The sequence below is a fragment of the Cheilinus undulatus genome, linkage group 3 (assembly GCF_018320785.1).
Source record: "Cheilinus undulatus linkage group 3, ASM1832078v1, whole genome shotgun sequence".
NCBI lineage: Eukaryota > Metazoa > Chordata > Actinopteri > Labriformes > Labridae > Cheilinus > Cheilinus undulatus.
Genome location: NC_054867.1, coordinates 39557184 through 39584861, shown reverse-complemented (window position 1 = coordinate 39584861; position 27678 = coordinate 39557184). Strand labels below are relative to the sequence as shown.

The window sequence follows — 27678 nt, the reverse complement described above, 5'->3', positions numbered from 1 at the left end:
AATTGGATGGACAACGTAAGCGCTTCTCTTGAATGGGAAAGCAGCACACAGAGAGGAAGGCTGACAGTAGCCGAGGAGCTGTTCCGCTCTAACAGAGGGGTCTCTGGGTGCAGCCATAGGAAGGAGCTCATTAGCATTTCTTGGAGTAAACGCATCTTCGTCATCAGGACTTGTTTATTTTAATCCGAGGATTCGCGTCATTACGAGCCGCGCGCGCATTCCTCAGCAGGATTTGCGCACCACCAAACAAAATTGCATTTTTTTTTTCATGTCCACGAGAGCGATGTTTTAATTTTGCTGCCCACGAGACGAGCTTTCAGAGTCATGCACGAGCGGCTACTGGCGGATCGTTTCATCTGAGATTCAAAAAATGGAACAACAGCAGCTCTCCAAGCCGGAGTGCAGAAACATGGATGCGTGTCTGAGGAGGCTGAAACAAGAGCTGGTACGTTGGGATTTATCCACTTCTACTATTGCAGTAAACGCTCTTATTTTACTTTAATATCATGCAGATTTTTAAACGTGCATCCATGCACGCTTTGGTGATTTAAATCCTTATGAAATATGCCAAATAACACCAAACATGTCGCTTTTTACGCATGTTTCTCATTGCTCCCTCATATTGTAGTATCCAGCTTCAGTAGGGGGCTGCATGTGTGTGTTTTTCAAAATCGCATTAATGTGTGTAGGCTTAAAGCTCTGAGCACAGCACAGGCATGTGAACATATCCTCTCTGTCCACACATCTGGGACAGATGTTTTCAAGCTTAATGGGTTCAAGACGGTTTTTTACTACTCTCCAAGAGAGAACAGATTTCCCCTGCAAACAAGATTCATAGTATTTTGATCTCTTGTAGAATAGCATGTGTTGCAATGGACTGGAGATATGAGTGTGTCAGTTTTTGTGTACTTTTAAGCCCAAAAAAAGCCAAGAATCTGCTGGCTCCAGCTCCTTCAATGTGAATATATTCCACTTTTCTCCACTTGTTATCATTTGTAATAGAATGTCTTTGGAATTTGGATGGATTATCGAATTAAAAGCAGGACATTTACAGCTATCAGTGTGGGATCTGATGGTTTCAAATACTTGATTTAAGAAAATAAAATCAGTAGATTGCTGGATGAGGACATTAATAGTAGCAGCCCAATGCTATGTGAGGTTTTGCTGACACAGAAAAGGGAGTGAAATTTGGCAGCCACAGTGAGTATGCCTTGAATTAATCTGTCAGTTTCTCCTATTTAATGTGTTTACGTCTCCTCTCCTCCAACAAACACATTAGTTTGATGAGAGCACTATCTCTTACCGCTGTCTTTGAAATGTAAAAACAAACCATCTAAGCTGCACCCTCACACCCGAATCATTTGGCAGTGACACGCCGTAGACCCATTTTCAAAGGAGCCTTAACTGGCACAGATTTCACTTGGAATCATCTTCAAAGCAGACACGGATTTCTCTTTTCTTTCTACCGGGGCACTGGTCCACAGAAAAAGCCTCGCATGCCTGCAACATGATCTGCTCTGTGACTTCTTGAGTCACCTCTCCAAACAGCCACACGTCTGTGAAGTGGCACTTGAGATTTTCAGGGGGGGTAGCAGACGTAGATGCCAGGAGGACATGTTGTGTTAAAGCTGCCATGTCGCTATTTGGTAACATAATAGAAAAAGTGGCGGGGATCAAACAGGAGATGCAGGGAGCAGATGCCGGTTAAAAAAGCCAAGGCACTCTCACCCCCCGTATGGGACCATGTGGGATGCAATCTGTTGTTCACAAAACAAGAAGCGTGCATGCCAAGGTTGTCACTTTTCTTTGCACTGTGACAGATTTTCATCCAGTGCTCATTGGAGAGTGTTAAACTCGCTCCATCTGCAGAAAAGCAGATCACAAACGTCTAATAGCAGACCTACAGCTGGGATGTTGAGAGGAGAAATTCCTCAAAATCATGTGTGGCTGTGCTTCAAACACTGGAGTGTAGCCTTAAATGAACCATGCCTGTTGATTTGCATGTTTTAGTCCATTTACTGCAAATCAAACATGCTTTCAATCCCAGAAAGCCATTTGGACAACACAGAAACTGAAGTATGTGATTGCTTTAGCAGGATTCAGTCAGAAAGTGGCTGAATCTTGCCTCGGCTGTGTGATAAATCACAATCAATTACAAGTTTCAGCTCATTAATTAAGTCAAGGTTATCATACCACTGTAATGTAGTATAATTAAAGATTAATTTGATGCACTTCATCACCCATTACTCAAAAATATAACAATGATAAATAATAAAGAGGAAATCCATGGTTGTGATTGCTCCACATGAGCAAGTTTGACAGTTATTCATTGTTACATTGCATTTATGCTAACCAGTTCTGAGTTAAGGGGCTGATTTTGCCCTGATTGTGTGTCATAGGGATGTTTCCCTCAGGCTGATATCATTTTCATTTGACAAGGCAGCTTGGCAACATTCATTTTTAGGGCTGTGGTGTTGCTCAGGGAAGCAAGTGGCCCATCCAGCTAAGGAAAGCCATCCTAGAATCAAGTAAAGACATGTAAGACCATCTTGCATGCTTGAATTCACCTAGAAATGGGCCTTTATATCAGTGGTTCCCAACCTTTTTTCCTTACAGACCCCCATTCACATCTAAGAAAAGGTAAGTCCTCTGTAAGTCTCATTTTGGGAAAATTAAACATCAATTTTAACTGTTTTCATTGAAAAAAATCCCAACAAAATAGGCCCACATACATTTGTTCTTGCCAGAATATTTGTGTACAAACTGTCCATTACTTTGATGGTGTGTAATGAAGAGGATCTGTTCATTTTAAAGAAAAACTCTAAATTGTCAAGTCTAAAAAGTAGTTGATTACAAGAAAAAACTGATTTGTTTTTACTTTAAGAGTTTTAAATGTACATGAACCAAGATGTAGAATTTTTGAGACTATAACGTCAAAAATCCAACCATTGTTTTCAGCTTTTGTATATGTTTTTTCTTTACGCTGTTGTAAATTTTAGGTTTAAAACTTGACTTTTTTTGAGTTTTTGTGTCAAAATCTTTTATACTTTATACTTTTATACTTTGCGAATTTAAGTTTTTCCTAGTTAATTTCTGACTATTTGAACCCTGAAATTTTGAGTTTGATTGCTTGTAAATGTCCGACTTTATAATCTCTAAAATTTGGGAGTTTTTTCCAGAATGTTGATGTCTTTGTACAAGAAGGAACAGATTTTCTTCATTTTCTCAGCTTTTAGGTTGGTCCTGATACATTATGTTTCTAATCATGGTTTTGAAAAAATATACATGTATATCTAATTTTGACAACATCAGAGCAGACAGGGTCCTGTGCCCCCCCCCCCAGGGGTGCCCAGACCCCAGGTTGGGAACCACTGCTTTATATTACTTGCACATTGTCACTTAACTTCCGCCTCTTTAGAGAGTATAGTCTGTTTAAGCCTGGGTTCGTGAGACACACATCTTCATGGCAATGTGACTTGATTTTCATTTCATCTAACACGTGAGGAGGTCAGGGTGTTCGGATTGCCTGAGTAAGCACTGCCTTTCACGCCTGATATTCACTGCTCACACATGGAGAATCTGGAAAATATAAAATAAAATTTATGAAGAAAGATGGGGTAATGAGCAGCGAGACGCCACCTACATGCAGCACACGTGAACCTAATATGAAAACAATGATGGTGCACGCTAGAGTGGTTATGTTTAATAGCAGCATGCTCCAAAACATGCACCCTGTCTCAAACAGGCATAAGGATAGATAGGAAATTAACAGCTAAAGAAGAGGATATTTTACATTCACTGATAGTACACTGACAACTCCACTACTATCCATTTTGAGTGAACTACCCATACTCCTCAGCGGGTAATCTGTTACAATGCAACACACTACTGTACTCTGATTACTCTGTTGTTGCCTTCTCCATTCCAGGAGAGGGGATTTTGAATTAGATATTCTCTTGCAGGGGTTCCCAAACTTCAGCCCTCAACCCCCAAAATAAAAGTGACGGAGACTGGGGGCCCCACTGTCCCCAAGAGTGGTTGCACCATAGTTAAACACAGCTATGCATGTTTAACAAGGATCAAATGGAGGGCAAGTCTGTTGCCAGCATCCGTGGAAATTTCAGCTCCAATAGTGTATCTTAAAGTTGCTGCAGTTAATAAGCTCATAGTTGGATCTCCGGAACGAGCTGACGGCCAGCCATGAGGCAAGCTACCTTTTGTCCCAGCCCCTGCCTCTCAGCAACCCCTCAATGCTCTTAACTGAGTGACCTGCGGGGTCTGAAGCGTTTACTTTGAAAAAATTTGAGTGTTCAAAGCAGGCCCGGCCACCTGAATACCACAGCTAGGAATAATGGAATAGGACTCTAGTTCTGTTTTGTGTTTTTTCTCTCTGAACTGGGGCCATGATTAAGAGGGACCGTCGGGGGCATTCGTATTGTGCCGCAAGACGGACAAAGTGAAAGCATTTGCCAAGAATGTCTTCATTAATCAAGAATGAAAGTTGGAGGTATAAAGACGATCAGATACCGTCGTAGTTCCGACCGTAAACGATGCCAACCACTGATGTGGTGGTGTTATTCTCGTGACCCGCCAGGCAGCGTCCAGAAAACCAAAGTCTTTGGGTTCCAGGGGGGAGTATGGTTGCAAAGCTGAAACTTAAAAAATGTCGTGCACACTTAAGTCTGAGTCACATGTGGAGCTGCACAGACCTCACATTTCCACTTTTATTTTATTTTACTGCTTCCTAAAGAAATGTCAGTCCCACCTTTAAAAACAACATCAGACCTCCCTGAATTAGAGACTCAAAGGTCTGTAATAAAAAGTTTGGACTGATATATTTTTATACTTTGAGGAAAAAGATGGACTCCAGTGGCTTCCAGAAACATAAGAAATTGTATCCCAAGACAAGAGAGTGCATCAAGCTTTCACAATGTTGGGTCATTTTCCCATCCATGCTTTATCTTAAATAAGGAGCTGAAACTTGCAGAACTGGGATGGGTCTTAAAAGGATCTCTCTGTTAGTCTGCAGTGCTAGCAGAGTTATAGAGTAAGAAGCAGTGCCTTCAAAGTGAAAGAGTAGAGAGTATAATCACATAATTTACGAATGTGGACTCTTGAGAAGACCACCTGAAACTCAGTGCACTGTAAGCTCTAAGAAGACAAGTGTCAACAGAAGTGTGAACACTGTCAGGGGTCGAGGGGGTCAGTCTGTGTGGGGTAGAGTCAGGTCACGCTTGAACAGTTGACCCTTCACCTGACGAGGTCTGGAGCTATTTCTCCTGGACTGCTGATCACGACCAACTCAGCAGAGACGCCAAAGCTCAAGTTTGAGACGGCGGATTAGTTTCAGGTCAAGAATCTTATCATTTTTCACTTGTGTTACTGAAAACAGGCCGTTAGCTTTCATTTTTTCACTCTTAGAAGCTCCACAGAAGTCCGTGCATGACTCATTATTTATGTGACGGACAAAGAGTCACGAAAAGAAAAGCGTAAGCCCTTTCTGCTCACCTAGAGTCTGAGATCAAAACGCTGACATGCCTTTGAGTCATCATGTCTAAATGTTGGCTTCACACCTGCTTAGCAGCGACGTTTCAGACACTAAAGCAAACCTGTTGATGTCATCTCCGCTGAAGCTTATTTCATATGCATCACACTCCTTTATCCCCTTTCACACCTGAGGCAGATTTTAAAGATGACTGTCATCTCTAAATTCTACACCAAAGCCTGTGTGAGTGTGAGATCATGAACTCTGAGGATAGAAACACAAGTGTCAAACAAACAGAAAGCCCAGTGCCATTTATAGTTGCGTGTTCCTTTATTACCTTCAGGGTGTGGGATCATAAAAGCTGTACACAACACAAAGAAGAGTCGTGGTTTAGCTGTAAGCCTCGTTTGTTTTGTGCCTCCTATTCTCTAACCGGCCCTTCCTTCCCCTCGGCTAAAATTGGCCTCGCTCTCGGTGGCAGCTGCGTGGTTTTGCATGGATGATCATTGTGTTGGAGATGGAGCCGCTAACCTTTTAAAAAGCCTGTTTATCACTGTGGGGGGAGTGCACATACAGTAACCTTCTTTTTTATAGTTTATTGTATGGAAATCACATCTGAAGACAGTGTGTATTTATAGTTTCACAAGACTGTTGAGTGCTTAATTACACTGCAGCTGCTGTGAGCACTCATGTGATTCTCCTTTGTCTGCCTTTATCTAGAAACATGTTGATCATTTTTCAAAGTTATTGCTATCACTGAGGCTTTGTCCAATATTGTGCTTGTTGTTGTTGCTTCATATTGCTATCTCAGGCTAAAAGCTATTGGATTTTCGGACTGTTGTGCAACTAAAATGGAAGATGTGTTGTGTAATGCATTTAAGCAGAAGTAATTGATTTTTTGGGGGCACCTGGGGGCCATGGAACATGCTGGAAATGGAGCAGCAACATTTTATCACCCTATAAAGTTGTTGCGTTCAATGTGTTGTCATAGAGATCCATTCACACGCATCAAGTAGCAAAACAAATTGAATTTTCAGCTTTGAGAAATCGAACAAATGCTCCTAATACTTATTCTGTTTTTGAACTCTGCCATGGCCATCCAACGGCCTCTGAGAAAATACTATGGCTAAGGTCAACTTTAAAATAACAAATATGTATGTTTTCCCCCTTTGAGTTTCAGAGTCAGGCTAACTGTGAGAATGGTATCTAACCTACTCCAGCAAAGTGCTCTGGTCACCTGCTTTTGGCACTATGTAACTTTGGTGGTGGGCCGTAGTGCTCTAGTTTCTTGAGAAGCAGGCAACAAGCAAGGAAGTATCCAGGGGTGGCCAGGTAGGTCCATCGATGGCCTTGACCACCCCAGAAATCTGATTATGATGATGAGGCTCTTTGCATGGTACATTTGCTTTTGTTAGTATTCGAAATTATGAATTCTGACATTTTCTTAAGCATTAAAAGAATTAAGCTAAGAGGACTTACAGTAATGATTCATAGTCATTCTTGTGTTAGTAAATATACACGGGAAGAAAACATCTTTGGGATACTTAAAATGTTGGTTGTTTAATAATATCTATTAAGTAAAAACATGGGCTATTCCTATTCACTATAAAGTGCACTATTTTGTAGTGATGTCCTAATTCTGAGTGAGCATTGTTATTCACTGTAGTGCACTCACTCTATCCCTATCACTAAAAGTAGTGAACAGCCAATGGTCACTAGCCCAGCAATATTTACCATCATGCATCGCAGATCGGTTGCTGCTCTCAAACACGACGGATGATCAAGAGGAGCAAAGGAACACATAAAAACTTTTTTAAAGCTTATTTTGTTTGTTGGTTTTAACCAAAGTTTTTACTCTGTAAGAAAATGTTAAGGATTCAAAACGGAGTAACTTTTTTCCCCTATGGGGATTACAAGATATGAGACCATCATCTTTATGCAAAAATAAATGATAACACTCAAAAATGTAGACTATTTTATTACTAAACACACACAACTTTTTTTATTTATAAATATTTTTTATTTTTTGTGAAAATACGTTACGTTCAATATCCGTTTGAAATCCTAACATTAATTTCGATCCTCTGCCGTTTTCATGGAGATCTACAGGCCATTGTTGCTAAATGTTATAATTGTGAGACAGCGATGACATCATTTCCCACAGCTGGAGTAGTGTCCAAAATCATTTTTGTGTTTTGCAGCTGAGTCCACTATATAGTCCACTATATGCTGCTCACTATGTAGTGGATAGTCAGTAGGGAATGTGTGTGTGGTTTTGGACACAGCCATGGTGAATAGGTCAGGCATATAGCATCAGTTCAGGCCCGCCATGGAGTCGGGTGCTGCCATATTCGAGATCGGCTGATTTCACACAAGCCTCCGTCGGCTAATGGCCAGCTGATTTGCTCCAAGCACACTGTTAGCTAATCGCTCTCATGCTGCCTTATTTAAACTACTCTTGCCTGGCAACACTCTGCTGCTCTGTCTGGAAGCTACTCTTTCAAGCCTCCTCCACCCCAGCTCCTCCTTCATTATGCTTCTGACCTAATCAATGTGGTGCTGTGCTCTGGGTTTTTGCTGCTTCTCTGCCTAACCTATCGACACAGGAAGAGCAGGAACGTGTGCTGTTCCTGCTTGATGCGTTCCACTTAGGCTTGTGTAAGGGCAGCTGGATCCCAGAACAGCCACACTGGCAAACACAAAAAACAGCTATAAGTGCTGTTTGTAACTGCTAATAAAGAAATATTTATAGCTGCAAATCGCGTGTGTTTCTTGACAAGTAGTCCTGACTGTAATGGTATTTTTTCTTGCTTTTGAGCACACATACTTAAAGCCACCCCTGCATAAGTCACTGCCACAGCTGGGCCACCCTGGACTTAAGTCTGGCTATACCACTGGCAAGGAGCTGGGGAAATTAATATCTTGGTTGCTGTACTGCGTGGCATATAGCTTGCATTTTCTAAACAATGGACAGAATTTTGTCAATAAAGTGGACGGTTTAAGTTCAGTAACAGAATTAAGTGTTTGTAAAGCCTAGCCTTTTGCAGAACACCTACAACCCAGCCACCAAAAATCACCCATGTTCAGCTTTTACCGACAAATATACAATCTATTGACACCAAAACTTTTTCTGGACTAGTCAGTACATGTGTTTCTGCTGTAAAATGGCTGCCTTGGGACACCTTGGATTTTGGAGTTAGCTTCAAGTGGACTTTGCATTGACCTCAGCATAGGAGGTTTTTATTTGCAGTCTTCACAGCTGCCATTTTAAAGTAGCTGGTGGCCAACTCAGGTCAACTCCTACTATACACTGAACAGCTGAACAGATTAAAGTGGCTTTTACAGTTTATACACGTGGGCTTTAGAATATAATGCACTGAATTTTATAGAGGCCTACTCACTTTCCATAAATCACTGAATTAAACAAGTCAAATGCTCTTAACTCAAGCCATTCATTAGCACAGCTCATTGCAAACACTTCCATTTTCATTAGGAAATACCTCTCCAGACTTAAACAGATTTTGAAGTGAGACTAAGAGGAAGAAAAGATCTGGAGTCTTTGCAAAATTAACATCTTGCTTGATGTCATCACCGTGGGCTGGAGAATTGGACGTGCACTTTCACTGCCCACACACAAGATGCTGACGTCAACTGCTGCGTTATCAAGAACAGTTAACGGCCAGTGAAGATTTTTTGACAAGGAGAGAGAAGAGTGGCTCCATGACTGTCTCTATAGACACTCTGCTAAAGATGATGACATGGATCCTCTTCATCCTGCCCCCACTGCAGCTTTGTTTGTCTGATGGCATGCAGGAAACAAACTATTAAACCAACTCCCGTCTCTAAAAAAAAGGCCATCAGAGCGTTTGCTGGACAGCAGGTCAAAGAGTCTGTTTTAAAGGGACAGTTCAACAAAGTCTTGATTTCAAATTGAGAGCTGAGATGACATATGACATATGTATATGAACTCTTTTGGGTTTTCAAAGTAATGAAGTTTCTCTTTGAAAATATGTATGAGCTTTCCTGAAGCACATTTCTGATGCTCCAGAAAACCAACAAAAGTCTTTTACAGGAACTTTTATTTGGTTGAAAGCAATGTAAACAAGAGGAGTTGTCAGTAGGTTTTTATATTATTCAGTCTTCAAAAATAAATGACAAGCACGTCTTGCTTTTTAAAATTGACCTACTTAAGCAATCTGTGAGGGGAAGCCCCCTTTTGCAGGATGTCACACTGTCTCTAAAAACTGTTTCAAATCACTGTGACAAAAATGACTCTTATGACTTTTCAATCCCTGAGGTTTGGTTAGGTTTAGGCTCTGGTAGTAAACCTGCATGCTAAACCACAACAGACCCATTTATACCCAATTAGTAGAGAGATAAAAGTTAGTGAGTGAAACATGCTTTGTAAAGATGAGATCGTAGATCATGATACTGATGAAAACTACTTTGCTGGTTCACAGCTGTAATTTCAAATATAAAAATATCTTAGTTATGAGAAAAGCAGCCCTTATTCTGGCATTACGTGATCAAACATTAATGAACCAGCCATTTAAAGATTTCATTGGTTTTTCTTAAATGCATTAAAGACATCAATATTTGGATACTTTGATACACTTGATACTTTATGTTTTAATATAATACAATCTCAGTTAATTCTAATGATCTACAGATGTTCAGTCACATATCAAACCCAAGCTGCTGCAAGCAAAAGAATGAAAGACAATTGAGTGTGCAGGATTTTTTTTTGCAAAAAAATCTGTCAAAACTGAACACTACTTATTTTATTTGTAGATGATGCATAGGCTTATGTTAGCAGTGCTTCAGTCCTCCTCACAGGTTAACATTAATGTGCTTGATGCAGAATGCAGTAACTGATTGCTCTGGTTGATTTGCCAGTTTAGCCTGACACTGACTGAATACAACTTAATCTTCATTTTCTACTTTAAAGTAATGCTTTACATGCTGCCCGTGTCAAAGGATGAGTGTCAGAATCCAGTACTGTCATGGTACCGGTACGGACACATCTGATATCTACCGGATCAAATGACAACACAGATATTGATACTTCATTTTAATACCTCAAGTAAAAGACAAGATTAACATCACAGAATTTGTGTTAAGTTACACTGGTTTCCTTTTCCTATCCCATGTTCAACTGGAATCAAGATATTTTTGCAAATCATTGACAATACCCAGACAGCTTTTATTTTCCCACTGACTTTCAACATTTTTCTCTCAAAGTATCAATTCCAGCACATTAAGGCTCCAACACTCAAAGGAATTGGTTCAGCACCGAAATCAGAAAAAAAAATATCCCCATCCTACTCCTGTCAGATGCTATTCCTTTAATGTGCAGGTTTTTATATCTAGGTTGAATGGAGACCAAAGGCTTCATAACTGGAGCTTCACCCAGTCAGCAGGTACAAGCACAGAGGTTGTTGGCTGCATTGCAGTTTCAGAAGAAACACTGTTGTCTATGGTCAACATGTAATAATAATTTGTTAAACTGACTAGTAATTCTGATTTAGAGGGTGTCATTACTAAATATTTACATCTCTAAAAATTACTCTTAGACTCTCATTTTTGTTCCTGTTTTGTATTGTTACAGTTGTCAGTTAACCTTGCAAAGCAGATGGATACGCCCGATGGCAAATCCATCTTGAAAAACTCCCGTCAGTGACGTAAGCAAGCAGCAACAAGAGGCTGATGCAATTATGGTGGAAGAGATTAGCGTGGATGCTGCTAGAGCGCCAGTTAGTGAGTTGTTTTCTTTTCAAAAATGACAAAAGTCGTGTACTGACATGTCTATTGCCATGGTTCACGTTATTCCTCTGTAGCTGCTGTACCTCGGTCGTGGTTACGTCATGTGTTTTGTTGCTCTGACTGGCCCGTAAAGATGTGACAGACAGAACTTTCATCCAATCACACTTCGAGTTTTTTTCAAAGCCTCTGCCCTTTCCCCAAAAGCTAAGTGTTGCAGGTTTTCCAGATGAATGTGTGAAACAAATACATCTGGCATGTCAGATTAGTTGTCAGTAGTTTTTTGGCAGAATTGTATGTAAGTTTGAAAGTCTGACAACTTCTGAAGTGAATAATTTCACATCTGATTAAGCAAAATTATTTTTGCGTTTAGATGACTAGTCTGAAGTAAAAAAAAATATTCAAAAATCTTGTCAAAACTGAGCACAATACATTCAAGACTGATCACAGCCACAGTTGGCAAATGGTGTAAAGTATGTTTGCAGAGTGTAGCTAATGCTATTATTGCTAGCACTGCCAGTCTTGGATCCTATTTTTAAGTTAACGTCCACATTCCTGTGCTAAAAATTACCACTCAGTTCATTATTTATATAACTGCACTCAGCCTATATAGACTGTATCCCCATTTTCTAAACCAAAATAATGCTATATGCACTCTTCCTATGAGATGCTATCAATGCTATGGATTCACTCTTGTTTACATCTGGTTAAAGAGCATTATAGTTGCATGGCAGTTGCCACTATCTGGAGCTACAGATGCCACTAGTAGCAGGCAGCCGTGTTACAGTTTAGACAGAGAGTTTGACCAGGATTTTTTATCTGAAATTACAGTCAAACATTACTTATTACTTAACAGACTTGTAATTCTGGTGCAGACTATGGAGGGATCTGATTAATACCACTATAGCAGCTAATCGCATGCATCCCTAATGACTGTCTTTTTTCCATTGATACAAGCATGGAGGCAGAAATACACAAGGCATTTCTGTAAACATCCTGGCATTAAATCCAACAATAGCATACTTGGTTTGGCAAAGTGAAGAAAATATTATTTAGGCAACCCAGCTCTAAGAAGTCATGAGAGGACTACACAGTAAGGTGTAACAATAGCTTGCAAACTAAAAGTTGGGGGAAAAAAATCAATAACTCAAAGAGTAATTCATCATGACATCATCTTAGAGGTATTTGTGACCATTACTCTTTAGTTGAACATTATTCACACTTTTCCCTCCGCTGAGCTTAACCCTGGAGGCATCAGGACCAAACAGAGTCACCATATAACCTTTTTAGTCAAAGCTGCATTCATGGCTGTGAGCACAGTCATTTATTTCTCTCCACAGCTTTATTGCCCTCTTAGTTTTGACCTCCTGGCTGTCCACAGCGCTCCATGGCGTGACCAGTACTTTTAGTCACAGAGACCCTCTCTGTATCCCCCCGGACAGAGACCCTATTCCTGTCCTTGACCCACAGAGTCCACCATTCACTTTTAATGAGGGCTGGAGAAGGAGGAGGGGTGGAGTACACAAACTGATGCTGGCCTGCTCCCTCTAAACAGGAAGACCTTTCGGGCCTGATAACCTTGGCCTGGCTGTTTCCCCTTCCAGCCAATAACAAACAAACAACAGTGAAAAGGCTGTAATTCAGAGCCAAGCAAAGCTGCGGTTTGTTTTTGGTTTCTTGTTTATATTTCTCACCTAATAAAGTAGTGAATGTATGTCAGCGAATGCAACATGCACATGCACGTTGGAGCTGTAAATAAGACAGTGACTTCATTGAAGCAAGGCATGTCCAGGCATGTGAGTGCGCTGTGTGTTTGCTCTGATTTATTTTCCCTCCATAACTGAAGGAGGTAATATCAAGGCTGCCGTGAAGGTAGGGAGGAACTCTGATTTATTTATTCTTCGTGGTATTAAATTCACAGGCATGCATATTGAATGGTCTATTAATGCACCTTAGGTGTAATTTTTGAGGTCAGAATGTAAAAATCATCAATCAATTGCCCAGCGCTTTTTAATAAGCCTCTATTCAGCGTTAATTCAACTCTGCCAAGCATTGTTCTTAAACTTTGAAGCATTCAGTCTTTAATTGGCAATTATGTCTGGTTGGCTGGAATCGCTGCAGCCACAGAAGAAGAAGGGGGGGAATCTGGACAGTCCCTGTTTGTCTTTCTTTCTTTCATTCAGCAGATTCTCACTTGGCTAGCTCCTTTAAAGTGATCTTTTTATAGAAATGCACGCTTGATGGATTAAATGGATGAAATAGTCTTGGGGGCTTTAAATCAAAAAGAAGATTTAACTAAACTTCACAAGACTGGGTTAATGATGCCTGGGCAAAACAGCAATTCCCCGCGGCCCCAATTTCATCCTGCTTCTCTTATTGAATTTGATTAGACAGAGTTTTTTAATCATCTTTTTTTTTTAAGGGTAAGACCTCAAGGTGCTCGGGTAGGTTGTGTCAGGTCAGCGCCCTATGTGTGTTTGCCCTAACTAGGCCTGGAGTGATTCACACATTGTTAAAATAAGACATCTCAGGATGAATAATAAGTGTTTGAAGTAGAAAGTGCTGCAGGATATTACTGTAAAGTCACTTTAAGGATGCTGAATGAAAGCTGAAAAGGCTGACATATTTGGGACACAAAGTTCAGCTTGAAATGGCAGTGGTGTAGCGCCTGGAGTTAGCTGGCATCGTAAAGGTGGAATAATGGGGTTGAGTTTACTTCTGTTCCTCTGTGTTTTTTCCCCAAGGGCCCAATATGAATTATTTATGTATCCTTAGAATAGAAATACCAGTAAACAACTCTGTGTGTTTTAAATAACCAGTGGGAATGCTCGAGTTCAGCGTGGATAATGGAAAAGTGGCATGTGAGTGTTGAATTAGGGTGTTTTTGGTTAGCATGTGCAAACAGGTGTGGCCCTTTCAGACTGCATGAGATGAGACCACTTTGGAGATAATATTTCAAAAACAGATTTAATGCATTGCTGAAACCTGGACCACTCAGAGTGCCGTAATCCCTCAGCTGATCCCTGCATAAACTTACTAAATCCACATGTCTGCCTCTGAAGACGGAACAACAATTCAAAAATCTGCACGTCATCTCTTCTTCAGACTTGTTGACCTTTGATGTGGAGGGAAAGTAAACCGTAATTATGCGCTCTTTCCCAGCCGCTCCTGAACACAGGGGAATTACAGCTAATGAAGTCAGCCATATGTGGATGGCACAAAAGACAGGAGACAACCTGATTGTGCTAATTACTTGTACCTTCGCTGACTAATTTAGCGAGCCAATGGGAGGCTCAGAGGCTTTTGTTCCCAGCATGTGCACTGATAGGCTTATTATGTGATCCTGGAGGATATTCACGCCCCCTGTACAGCTACTCAGCCATATGTTAGAGACGAGTCAAGTGTAGCCCTGAGGTTAAATGTTAACGATGCAGGGTATTGGTTAAATGTCGAGGTGCAGGCCGTGTGAAATGGCCTGTGCTTATTCAGTAGAGTCCTCAATTGATTGGCCAGTAAACAGAGAATTAATCAACAACACTTCTACGGATCAATTCAGTCATTTATCAAAGAGAAATGTCAAACATTCTCCAGTGACCAGTTTCTTGATCTCAAATATTTACTGGTTTTCTCTGTTTGATACCAGTTTAAAAGGGATTTTATTGGATTAAGATGACTTTCAGACTAATAAAAAGGCAATTTATGGACTATACCTTGAATTCTGATCAATTTTTAATGGAATAATAAATTAAGAACATAATGTATAATTAACTTTGTAGTGTTTCCATCAATAAATAAACCACTATGGCTTTTGTATAAACAAAGTCATGTGGTGCATAAATTTCATGACATGTTTTTTGGCTGTTAAGGTTTTCATTAGTCAAGATGACTTGACTTAACTATGTCAGATTAGGTGATCAAAGAGCCTAAAACCTGTGCCGTGACTTGTTCGGCAGACATGACAGTCTACACAGAGGTATGTGAGCCACACTACAACCAAAGCAATGAGTCATGTAGAATAGGAGCTGGGCCAGACAAGGCCCAGAAAGAAGACCATAAACATAAATCTGTCTATCCATACATTATGAATGACATGCTAGCTTGATGCTAATGCTAACAGCAGTTACTAACCCGATGGCTGAAATCTATTTGCTATTTCTCTCTAATATTTCTCTTTATCAGTCCGTCATAGTCATTACTCATCGACACATCATAAAGGCAAGGATGTTGCTGTAAGAGTTCAACAAACTTTTCCTCTCTCTCACAGTCGTATCTCACCAGCACCGACTTCATCACTCTTCTTTCACTTTATCGTTTGGTTTGTTTACATTCATTAGAACTAAAAATCAGACATGTTAGACGTTCTGTTGGGGGATGTGAGGTATCTTAGACATGTTAGTGACTGTCATCCACAATAATGAAGCGATGGAACAACAGATTTCTAAGGTCCCAAATCCCTACAGCATTTGAATCAGGCTGCAGTCCTGCTGAAAACATGTAGTGTGATCTCAACTAGTGAGAAAGTACAGCAGTATGCTTATACTAGTTTCTGTAGTTTTCATTCCTGATGACGAGATCAACATGCAGATTTTTTTTTTTTTTATTTTTGATTATTTTTAATGTTGTATTTATTTTGATAGAGACAGGAAGTACAGGAGAGTGAGTGGGAAAGACATACACCAAACAGCACCAGGATTGAATCCACAACCACCGTGTCCAGGACTCACTCTAGCCTCTGTATGTATGGGTGCCCAATCTACCAACTGCCTAAACAGCACCCACATTCAGATTTTTTTAACATGTAGTACTTTTGTAATGCTTAGCACCTTAGCATTTTTTTTGGCAGACATTTAGTAGGGCCCTGTGAAATCCGTTTTATTTTTTGCCAAATTCCATCTTGTAAGTTTTTTCCAAATTCCATTTTTTCCATTTAATTTTTTGAAATTTATTTTTTTTAACTTCCCACTAATTTTTCCATAAAAAAGAGTGTCCTGTTTGTGTAAATGAATAAAATGTTCACTAATTACATAGAAATAACCTGAAATTTATTGAAAAATGGCCACAGTTGGCTGCAGGTACGTGTTGGGGAGGAATGAATCATTACAAATTGCCATTAAAGTCCTGCATGCTGTTTAAATAACACAAATACATTGGCTGTAATTGCTGGCAACCTTTGACAATTGAAAACAAGAAATTGGGCAATATTGGGTTCCTACAACTCCTGTTTTTGTTGCCCTGGAAAAAATGCTTAATCTATTTCAAAAACCAGTTGAATACGAGGGCTAGAGCAGACAGTATGATATCCACATCTTATTGTCTATCAAGATCTGTTGTCATGTTAACAGTCAGTGGGTTGCACATGTGAAGCTGAACCCTATTTAAGATGTCATGCCCTTTTTACAGTGTGTCAACGAGGACTGAAAAAGTATGAAAAGTTGATAAATAAACTTAGAGAAAATTAAAGCTTTTAAAAAGTATTTAAAAGTCTTGTATGCAAAAATAAAGTCATAGTTGTTGCACTTGAAGTTTAAATGGAGTGAAAAACTTGTAAATAGGTACATCTAGATGGTGTTGTGTTTACTTTCAGGCCTCTTAAGCAGAAAAATCAGCTTTGTTGCTTTGTGATATCAAACCAAGCAGCATCCTCTGGTCCTGAAAAATGAAGCAATGCAGAAGTACAAAAAATAGCAATACCCCGAGTGTCCACTTGATGCTGGCTGCAGGATCACCAGAAGTCCAGTACACAACACATGTTAAAATGCCATTTTTTACACAAGAAATAAACCGGTTTACAGCCTGGTTCAAAAAATTAAAAGCGTCTAATTAGCTAATGTCTTCATAGCCTCTCACTGTACGTGGAGTGAATTTTTTTGTACCACAATCATTTAGGTTATGTTTAGGAAAAACTTCACCGTGCACTGATTGGCACTTCTCAACTGATTGACAGATAGCTTGACAGGCAGACGCCACCTCCAGAAGAACGGCTTTAGTGCTAGCTTAGCTGACAGGAAGTGGAGCTCATGGCGGGCTCTTGTCTGCTGTTAGGTCGATCGAAGTTCGACTGAGACAGTGATTTTAATATGGAGCCTGCCACGGATTGGCTTCAAAAGCTGTTTGAAATGTATGAAGAGGCTCTAGAAAAAAGGTACTGAAATGTATTATGTTTGATGTCAGATTTTCTATATAAACCCTGTTGTAATAAACTCTTTGCCCAGTGAAAGTTTAGTGACAAAACAGCACTAAAAATGTAAGTTAGACAGTGTAGAGGAGGTATTTGTTGCCTTTATATCAAAACAAGGTTTGAAATCATTCAGATTTTACTAGCACAAGGTTGCAGTTTTCCTTCTTATGTCACAACAACTCTAACAATACATCATAGTTTTCAAGTTTGTGATCATAAAATACTGGGTTAGATAAAAGCCTTACTTGATGATATTACTGGTTTGCCATGGTATAATTGATCCTCTGGGGACCATGAATGTCAGCACACAATATCATGACTATCTGATGAATATTTGTAATATATCTTACAAAAAAACAACAGCCACCAGCCTTTTCTAGTGCTTCTGAGGTATAATGACGATGATGACATAACAGATCAGACAAAGAGAAATCACCCTTCCAAGAAAATGTTTTAGATTAGAATTGGATGGATTTGAATATTTGCCTGTTTTCTTAAAAAAAAAAAAAAAAAAAAAAGGCACAATTGTTTGGTTTCCCAGAAAACCCACACTGTGCTGCTTTCCCATCTCTCACGGTGCTTATAGGCTGTTTTGTTTATGATGCTGTCAGTTGCTCTGCACGGCTACTTTTCCCACAACACAATCTCTGCTCCCTCAAGATTAAGTATCACAGCCTGGTGTAACATACCTCCAACTAACGCCCCCCTCCCCACCCTTTCTTCTCATCTATAACCCCCCCTCATGTGTTCTTATGGTGTCATCTATAATTAAATCCATCAACAGTTTTCTCCTGGACATCTCAACATATGTCGAGGGATTCCCTCCCCTCTCTCCATCCCTGATCACCCGGCTGACTCTCAGCATCCCTCTCACTCGCTGTTTCCCCCCCTCTCTCGCTCCTCTCATTGTCAGTCCGTTTCCGCCTGAGTGACCCAACCCTCCCCCTTCTCCTGCCGTTTGGGGGTTATAGTCTAGACGGGAAGCGCTGATTGGTTTTCACACCCAGCGGTGAACCCCCATTGGAGAGAGATACATATAGGGAGCTGTCAGACAGAGCCGTTAGAAAGGTGAGAGACAGTGACAGGCCAGCAGAGGTGCCGAGTGACAACAACAGGGAGGCAGACAGTGATATCTGCTGAATACCACCTGCTTTGTGGGAGTTTATAGAAGGTAAGGTGCAAGGTTTTGACTTCGAGGATTCAGAGTATTTTTGTTTTTTAGAATGAGCTGTGAGTCCTGATAGTTCTCATTTGGCATTATCAGGGGATATTTTATGTGAAGATGCTTGATTGTAAGGTTGTCAGAGCGCCAAGATTTGACACTTTAAAGCAATACTGGTAAGAATCACAGGATGCTAAAAACGGTCCCTTTGGGCTCTTTCTTTTACTTAGATAACAAAAATGTCAGGAAAACTTGTGCACAGTTGAATTGCACCAAATACTAGAAATGTTTTTACTTGTTGCATATATATAAAAGTTAATGTAGCTACGCTAGCTATGCCAATGTAGCTACATTAGCTTTTGAGAAAGCTGGTATAGATAAAGCAAGCTACAGTTTGTTTAACTAATACTAACATGGGTCTAGCTTGAGCAAATGTAGCATAAGGTAAAAGCTGGCTATGTAATTAGCATTACTAAATAAGTCAACGTATCTATGCTAGCTTGAGAAAATGCTAACAAAGCAAAAGCGAGTCACTATATTTGTAACTACTGCTACAATGGGCCTAGCTTCAGAAAATGTAGCATAAGGTCAACACAAGCTACATAGTTAAAATTACTAAATAAGGCAATGTAGCTCAATTAGGTGTAGCTAAAGCTAACAAAGCTCAAGTGAACAACTGTTTTGTATCTATTTCTAAAATGGGTCTAGCTTAAGCAAATTTAGCATAAGCTATCATTGACAGCCTTAGCTTGAGCTATGTAGATATATTACCTATGTAGCTTAAATACTGCTACATGAGCTTTAAAGAAAGCTGACGAAGCTAAAGCAAGCTACAGTTTGTATAACAATTTCTAACATGGGTCTAGCTTAAGCAATTGTAGCATAGAGTAAGAGCTAGCCATGTATTTAGCATTACTAAGTAAGCCAATGTAGCTATGCTAAGTTTAGAGAAAGTTAACGAAGCTTAAGTGAGCTACCATATTTGGAACTACTGCTACAATGGGTCTAGGTTCAGCATGTGTAGCATAAGGTCAACACTAGCTACATAGTTAACATTACTAAGTAGGGTGATGTAGCTACATTAGGTGTAGCTAAAGCTAACGAAGCTAAAGTGAGCAGCTGTTTTTGTAGCTATTTCTAAAATGGGTCTAGCTTAAGCAAATGTAGCATAAGCTAATGCAGCTTTGCTAGCCTTAGCTTTAGCTACATAGCTATATTACCTATGTAGCTTAAATAGCTAACGTAGTTCCGTTAGCTTTAGTCTTAATGTGGGACAAGATTTTTCCCGTTAGCAAATGGGTCTTTTGGCTTTATTTGACTTCATGCAGTAAGGTTTTACAGGTCAGATTATTGACTTCACTTTTGGTATCCTAACCCTTACCCTGATCCTAACCAGAAGTTGAATTTTATTTTATTTTGAAAGTTTTAGTGTGCATTAACGTTCTGACAGAGGCAGGGTCTCGTAGTGGTAGTCTGTAAGGCAGGCATTTGAGAACTGTGGCCTGCCACCAGACTGTCTTGACTTTTATTTTAAATTAAATACTTTTTGACATTATTAATCATTAGATTAATCATTAGACTGGAGACTGTATTACTTTAAGATGTGGTATCTAAAAGTATTTCAAAAAATCAAGCATGATAATCTTAGCTGACTGTTGTCGTGATAGATTCCTCTTTTATGTGAATTGGTTCATCTATTTTTAACTGACAGTTACTGTTTCTGTTTTTGTTGCGGTTTAACTGTCTGATCCAGATAGTCTACTTGTTGATCTGCCTCGTCTGTTAGAGGTGTGCTCTCAGAGTCTCAGGCCAACAGTGTAGCACACACTGGCACGTTTTTCAAAATTCCTTGCATGCTTTTTCTTGCCTTCCCCTAGATTTTTTTTTTCTCACAGAAGGAGGCGCAGTCATCAATCAGCATCTACCTTTACAAGAGTGAGAGTGTTCTTAGTCAAACTTCTACCCGACCTTGTACGCACGGGATGATTCAAAGTCTGGGTCAAGGTGTGAAATGATTCAGGCCTACAAGTTAAGACACAGGTCACGGTGCCGCCTCTGGGCTTCCCGTCTGGCTTCAGGAGAAGACGTTACTGCAGATCACATGACACAGGCTCTTATAAAGATGAGAGCAGAGAGGAGAGTCAGAGGGAGATAAAAGCTGAGTGTATGATTACTGCTATGCCGGGGGAACTGAGAATGAAGACAAAGAGCCTGATGGAGAAGATTATGGGCGCGTGGAAGGTAAAATAAAGAACTGAGATAGAGAGAGTGAAAGACTGAGAGAAAATACTGTAGGAGAGTCTGTTTTACATCTGTCATATGTTGGATCCTGTCTCGTACGCAGGCCATATGGGACCTTGGCCTGACATCAGAAACTGGGTTATGTGACCCATAATTAAAGAAGGTGCTTGAAAGCAGCTTGGAGAATACAAGAGGAAAGTCTAACTGACAAAAGCAGGAATGATACTGGGATTTTTTTTTTTTTTTTTTTACCATGAATGCATTTGTATGATACCTTGGATACTACAAGTTAAAGAGGTTTGATTAGATTATTGATGGTTTTAAGACTGATGATCTATAAAAGGTGACAGTGTGGAAATCAGTCTTGGATGGATAGGGGGGTGGATGGTTCTTGTGGGTGCCTATGGACTCAGATGATACTGGGATACTTTTTGATCCTATGCACTTTCGAGGAATTCATTTTCCTTTATTTTAAAGATCAATAAAATCCAGAAGTATCAGAACTAAAACTACATCTGCTTACCAAGGGAGGTGTTTTAGAGTGGAGTTAATCCATGTATTAGTAATTGCTATAAAATGTTGCCAACATATTTGTGCCTTTTAGGAGTTTGCTTGCAATTTTTGCTTGCAGTATTTGGTGCCTTGGACTTTGTGTTTTTGATGATATTGTACTGAATTACATTGAAGTACTGGGATAATCCTATGATCCATACAAGGGTCCTAAACTTTTGTTTCAAGCTGTCCATCATTGTAATCGTCTTTTTTTTTGTCTTCTTGCAGGTGTCTATGAAAGAAGCTGGAGATGGCCTTCACGCTCAGATGAATTCAATGATGGGAGCCCTACAGGAACTCAAGCTTCTTCAAGTCCAGACAGCACTAGAGAGCCTAGACATTTCCGGTCGACCCATCAACCGAGGAATCCCACATCCTCCTGCTCCACCAGCTCCTCCTGAACCATCAGCTACGACGGTTTTGACCTCAAGCAACAATTGCAGTTCCGGTTTCAGCCAAACCATGCCCGAGGTTCCCAGTCCAAGTCCAATGCAAAGTCCAGTGCCATCACTAGAGAGCAGAAACACGTTCAGTCGAAGTGAAAGGAACTTGTCCCGAAACAGAAGCAGCATGGGTACTTCGTCTTCCTCAGCAACCAGCCTCGAAAGTGAAAGCGAGTCGAGTGAAAGGAGCACGAGAAGTGATAACAACCTTGAGTCTATACCTAAAAGATGGTCAGGGTACACTGCCCCGCAGGTGGATTTTTACGGACCAATGGTTGGGAACCCTCCACCAGAGCCCTACCCTCATCAACCGGCTCCCCATCGTGGCCAGGTGGTTGACCTGCCTGGAATCCTTTACAGTCTCTCCAGAGAGGGCCCTTCATTGGACAGCGACTACTCCCAAGAAAGCACAGATGACGGGAGCGACTGGACGTCTTCACTCATGAGCCGCAGTCGCAACCGTCAGCCCTTAGTCCTCGGCGACAACGTCTTCGCTGACCTCGTTGGCAACTGGCTTGACTTGCCTGAGGTGGAGAGGGAAGACATGGAGGAGGACGACAGGAGGAAAAGGACAGTTGATGGAGGGGCAGACAGACCGGACACCCCGGCACATCCTCTTCATAACAGTCGCTCACAAGAGATCTGCAGGAAGTTCTCATTAACCACAAACATCTTCAAGAAGTTCCTGCGCAGCGTCCGGCCTGACAGGGACAAGCTCCTGAAAGAAAGGCCAGGCTGGATGGCTCCTGAAGTGTCGGAAGGCGACCTTGTGAAGCGACCTAAGAAACTGGTTCCAAAAAATTCAAAAGGCAGCTTCTACCTGCCTTTTTGGGCAAACGGACAACAGAGCAAAGGCAAGATGTGTCCGCATCTAGCCGAAGAAGAGAGGAACCACCACCAACACCACTTCACCCAGGTCCACCAACAGCCATTCGGTGGGATTTACATAGACAGGAGACACCAAGAGACTGGACTTGAGAAAATGCAGCCCTTGTTTGACTACAACACAGCTGTGTGGGTCTGACAGTGAGTCCTACAGACTGCCAGGGATGCCAGGCTGAGTGAATGACAGGTGCAGGGGGATTTAGTGCTGGATGGGGGCATGAATGAGTGATTGAACCAAATGATAGGCTTGGACAAATATGCTCCAAACATGAACCAATGAACTTCATACCCCGACAAAATTATCAGGGCGTCATTTTGTCCGACAATCCAAAAAAAAACCTGAACCTCGTTTGTTGCGTGTCTGGGATTGTGAGCAAGTGAGACGATGCTACAGGAAAGCTTTTTTGTGGACCTATGCTGCAAGTTTTGTATTACTCTTATTCTTCCCATTTGTGTGTGCATGTACATGTATGACTGCTTCTCTGGATGTCTTAAAGACGGTACTTTGAAATGTTTCTCAGAATGTCACCATCACCACCAGATCTTTAAAAAATAACCACAAACTTCTTCACTTCCAAACTACGGGGCATACTCTTGAGTATTTCACTCCTTTGCATCTATGAATGGAAACACCAACTGTTGGATTGCATGGTTTCTGTTTTTATAAGCGATTCTACAAACAGCTGTTACTGAACGCACTGCCACTAGATTCAGCTATAAGCTTCCTTTTGTTTCCAGTGGGCCTTGACGCCTTGGAAACTCAGGTTTTTACTTCATCTGTTGGTCTCATTCACCTTTCTCAGGGAGTGAATGTATCACAGGAGGAAACTATGAGACACTTCCACATTTTAATGGGTTTTAATACAGTTTAAAGAAGCCTCACGTCATCGCATCTTAGCAGCAATACAGTGCATGACTAGTTCAAAGATTGCACATTAAACTTCCCTCGTAATCAGCTAGTTTTGCTAGCTATCCTGGAAATAGTCATTTTTCTCTGCCATGTAGGCGTGGCACATGTTGAGTCAACTGTCAGTCCTCCTGGCTTGTTAGGCAGAAAGAGGAGGGGTAAAGATGGCACAGGAAATACTGACTGACTGACCGCCATCTGCTACCGGGTCATTATGTAAAGCTTGGTCGTCACAGACTCAAAAAGATGCAAAAACTGGCTTGTTTAATCCAGAAGCTCTGCGGATTATGATGATGGTGTTACATACTGTATATAGACACACAGGTGAATACATAACAGGGCTGTGACAGTGACAAGAGACAAAACGGAGGTAAAGACCTGTAATTTCTATCAGACAGGCTTGAGAGAATGTACAGAGTATTGTACATATTTGTCATTGATGTAACAGCAGCAATAACACATTTACTGTAATATCCCATCGCATGGTTTTCATTATTCTGCACAGATAAATGTCACAGTAATATTGCAGTTCATACCATGAATCATAACGGCAATGCTACACTTGTATTTAAAACACAAACTGATGAGTTTATCTCTTGACTTCTCTTGTTTCATAATGTGCAATTTCAGTGTTTTTCATTTCAAGCAGCATTGAGGTAGTTTATAAAAAATACAGCTTCTTTCACAAATTCACATTAATATAAAATTCCCTCAGGATTACTAACAATACTGCCCGCATTGACTCGATGTACTTTGATATATAGAGGACCACTGATATGCAAAGACAATCGAATACACCAACTTTAATTGTTATTAAAAAAATGTTAATTTCACTCCGTTTTCTTCAGGATCCCAGACCAATCAACTTAGCCAGCAGGGATTAGGCCTCAGGTCTTTTGAGTGTCTTGGCCAGTCCATCCATATGGTGTTGTCTCAGTATTCAGGTCAATACATACCACACACTCAGAGGGTCTAACAAACACAACACAAAGACAGTGTCTATTGAGATGGTCAGGACGCACAGTCTGAGATGTCATATCACACAATCTGTGTATGTAAATGTAACAATTATCTCTTCCTATTTACAGTTGTCCGAGTGTGTTTTCAGCACTGTTGTTGATATTTTTCATCAGGGTTCTGAGAACCTTCAGTAGTGATTTTGTGTCATGTGAACTGTAACACTGTCACTGACTCTTTGTAAATTAAATTTGTTTTCAGAATGGATTGTTTCTCAGTGTCATGACTTTTGTTTTTGTAATAAAAGTTATTGAACTGTGTAATAATAACCATAATGCTTTTACTGTTTTCAGTGTTTGGACAGCTGATTTCCAGAGAGCATTAGACAAAGGTCATCTAGACCAGTGTGACAGGGATGCAGGGATAAAATCAATACTCCTGAATTATGTAAAATCATTGGAAATTTCAGATGCTGCCACCCAAGTTTTCAACATGGAAGTTGTAGTTAATACTGAACAGTCTGAGTGATTCTGCCATATGGTCACTGAAGGTAGCTTTTGATGCACATATGTGAGAATCACTATTTTCTTAGCTGCACTGAGGTATGAGGACAAACAATAAAAGGTTTAGGACAATGGCAGCTATCACTAAAGATTATGTGGCACTGCAGCATTAGATCACTTCACAACCTCAGATATTTATTTTAACTCTAAAGTTTTTGTCACTTTGTTTAGAAAACTGGTGGTAGAGATCTGTTTGGAAACCCCGTAGAGACCTCTTTGGAGAACTGGTAGGACCAAGTAGAATACAGTTTTGCGAACTGGTGAGGACCCAGTAGAGACCTGTTTGCAGACCCTTAGAGACTTGTTTGGAAACCCAGTAGAGACTTGTTTGGAGTCCCAGTAGAGACCTGTTTGGAAACTAAGTGGAGTCTTGTTTGGAAACTTGTTTGAAGACCCAGTAGAGACTAGTTTAGAGACTCAGTAGAGATCTGTTTGGATTCCCAGTAGAGACTTATCTGGAGACCCAGTAGAGACCTGTTTGGAGCAGTAGAGACCTCTTTGGAGAACTGGTAAGGACCAAGTAGAATACAGTTTTGCGAACTGGTGAGGACCCAGTAGAGACCTGTTTGGAGACCCAGTTGAGACCTGTTTTGAGAACTGGTGAGGACCAAGTAGAGACCTGTTTGGAGACCCAGTAGAGGCCTGTTGTTTTCCGTCTCCAGCTTTAATAAATGGTTTATTGGTAGATCCTCCCATCTTACTTTTATAAATAGTATTTCCATGATATTAATCTACTCCTCTATGACTGTCAGTGCAGCTGAATATTACACCATATTCATTATTTAAATGCATTAAGGATCAGGACTGGTGATATTCATCACTAATAATTCCAATAAAAGAAACATATTTCACATTAACACCACATTTCTCTTGGATTTTACAATCTAGCATACAATATAAAGAAATTCCAAAGAAATGAATAAAAACATCAGTAGCCAGCTCTTGCTCTCAGCCTAAGCACTCAAAGCATTTTGTTTCCACTGGGCTCCGCGTCCTCACCACAGTAAAGTGCTGCTGCATCACTCACAGGTCACTCAGTGCCTGTGCGTCAGCCGTGCATTAAAGTGATTCTAAATCTGTGCAGCAACTCCATCAGTGTGTTCAATAAATAAACAAAGAAAACACAAACTCTGCTGCCCTGCAGTTCATCACAGCCTCTTCATGACACTCAATCCCTGAGATGCTTTTTCTGAGATACACATCCAACAACATCAATCGGCTCATCTGTCTGTCCCCGAGCACTCTGACGGAGAGGAGAAAGTAATACTGTCTGCAGCAGCCCTGGGCCCACAAGACATACCTGTACTATAGAGAAAAACACCTCCCAACCTTAATACACTGTGGCGTTTAAAGCTGAAACAATCAGTGCAATAATTAGTTTACCAAATGAAAGAAAATACAAGAACTACATTTAAAATCATTTATAATTGAAGTATTCCTCTGGCAAAAATGTGACATCTGCATGCCCTATATCACTGAAAATCTCAGTTATAAAACAGCATGTCAAGTTCAATATTAAAATATTATCTGCAGATTATTCCGAATCCAAATAATATTTTGCCTGCTGGGACTGTTGTGTATTATTGCGTTACATGTTTTGAAATAATGCATTACATCACTGTATCCTGTAATTGTTGCTCGGAGACAAAAAGGCTTTTCTCTTCTGAGTGCAGTCATCTGAGACACACGCAGTCAAAGAGGTACAAAAATAAATGAACTTCAAATAAACTGACCAGCCAAACACTCAACAAAAACTTCCTCATAACAGTTTGCAGGGTCTACAGGAATTGGTGTTACAAGAGGATTAGCTAAAGAAATGTATATTTTTTACACAAACCCTGGCTTTGAGACTGTCTAACAGACAAAAGCTCATATAGAAAGATGTTTTCCAGGACTCGGGGCTTTTGTGACTCATTTTCAGTGCTTGGATTACATAATTCATCCACTGCTTTAAAAAATATCAGATAGGGGAGTCAAGACACCAGAATTTAAATCTTGGATATGATGTTTGTAAAAACAAAACAAGATTGCTACTTATTTGGTCTAAAATAAAAATTAAGGCACTTATAACTTCTTGTTTTCAACTAACAAAAATATATATTAATTGCAATACATTCTGTCAGATTTTTTCAAAGTGAGAGACCTCACACACGATGACAAATAATGGCAGATTTAACAGATTTGTTCTAATAGAGGGTGGTGTGAAATGAGAAGACCAACACAGCAAATGACAAAGCTCTAGACTGATTCACCAACAACCAGACTCCTCACTCTCAAAACTGGAAATCTTGGATGGTAATATGTGACTTTAAGAGTAAAAAAGTTAAATGTGGTTAGCTGTTAGCTATCTGCTAACTGCTAATTTATTAATTGATGGTTTCATATAAGGAGCAAAAGCCATCCAAACCTTCTTGGCCCTATGTGAAAAAGAAATTGCCCCATAAACCTTATGAATAGTTGTGCCACCCTTGGCAGCCACATCAGCAAGCAATAAGTCTTTCACATCTCTGTGGAGGAATTTTGGCCCACTCTTGTTGATTTAATT

At 40.3% G+C, this 27678-nt stretch overlaps 1 protein-coding gene across 1 annotated transcript; it reads left to right on the top strand.

Moving 5' to 3' along the window:
• The first annotated feature begins 84 nt into the window (after window positions 1–84).
• On the top strand, window positions 85–24847 carry inka2 (inka box actin regulator 2). Its single transcript, XM_041779274.1, has 2 exons — window positions 85–445; window positions 21607–24847. Exons 1-2 carry the CDS (start codon window positions 371–373, stop codon window positions 22843–22845), a joined length of 1314 nt encoding a protein of 437 aa, XP_041635208.1. The 5' UTR covers window positions 85–370; the 3' UTR covers window positions 22846–24847.
• Window positions 24848–27678: the final 2831 nt, after the last annotated feature.

Bases quoted from the DNA above. Each gene is read 5' to 3' on its own strand.
- inka2 (XM_041779274.1), top strand. From the start codon at position 371: ATGGAACAACAGCAGCTCTCCAAGCCGGAGTGCAGAAACATGGATGCG. The intron at 446-21,606 runs GTACGTTGGGAT...GTCTTCTTGCAG, and splicing joins GGAGGCTGAAACAAGAGCTG to GTGTCTATGAAAGAAGCTGG.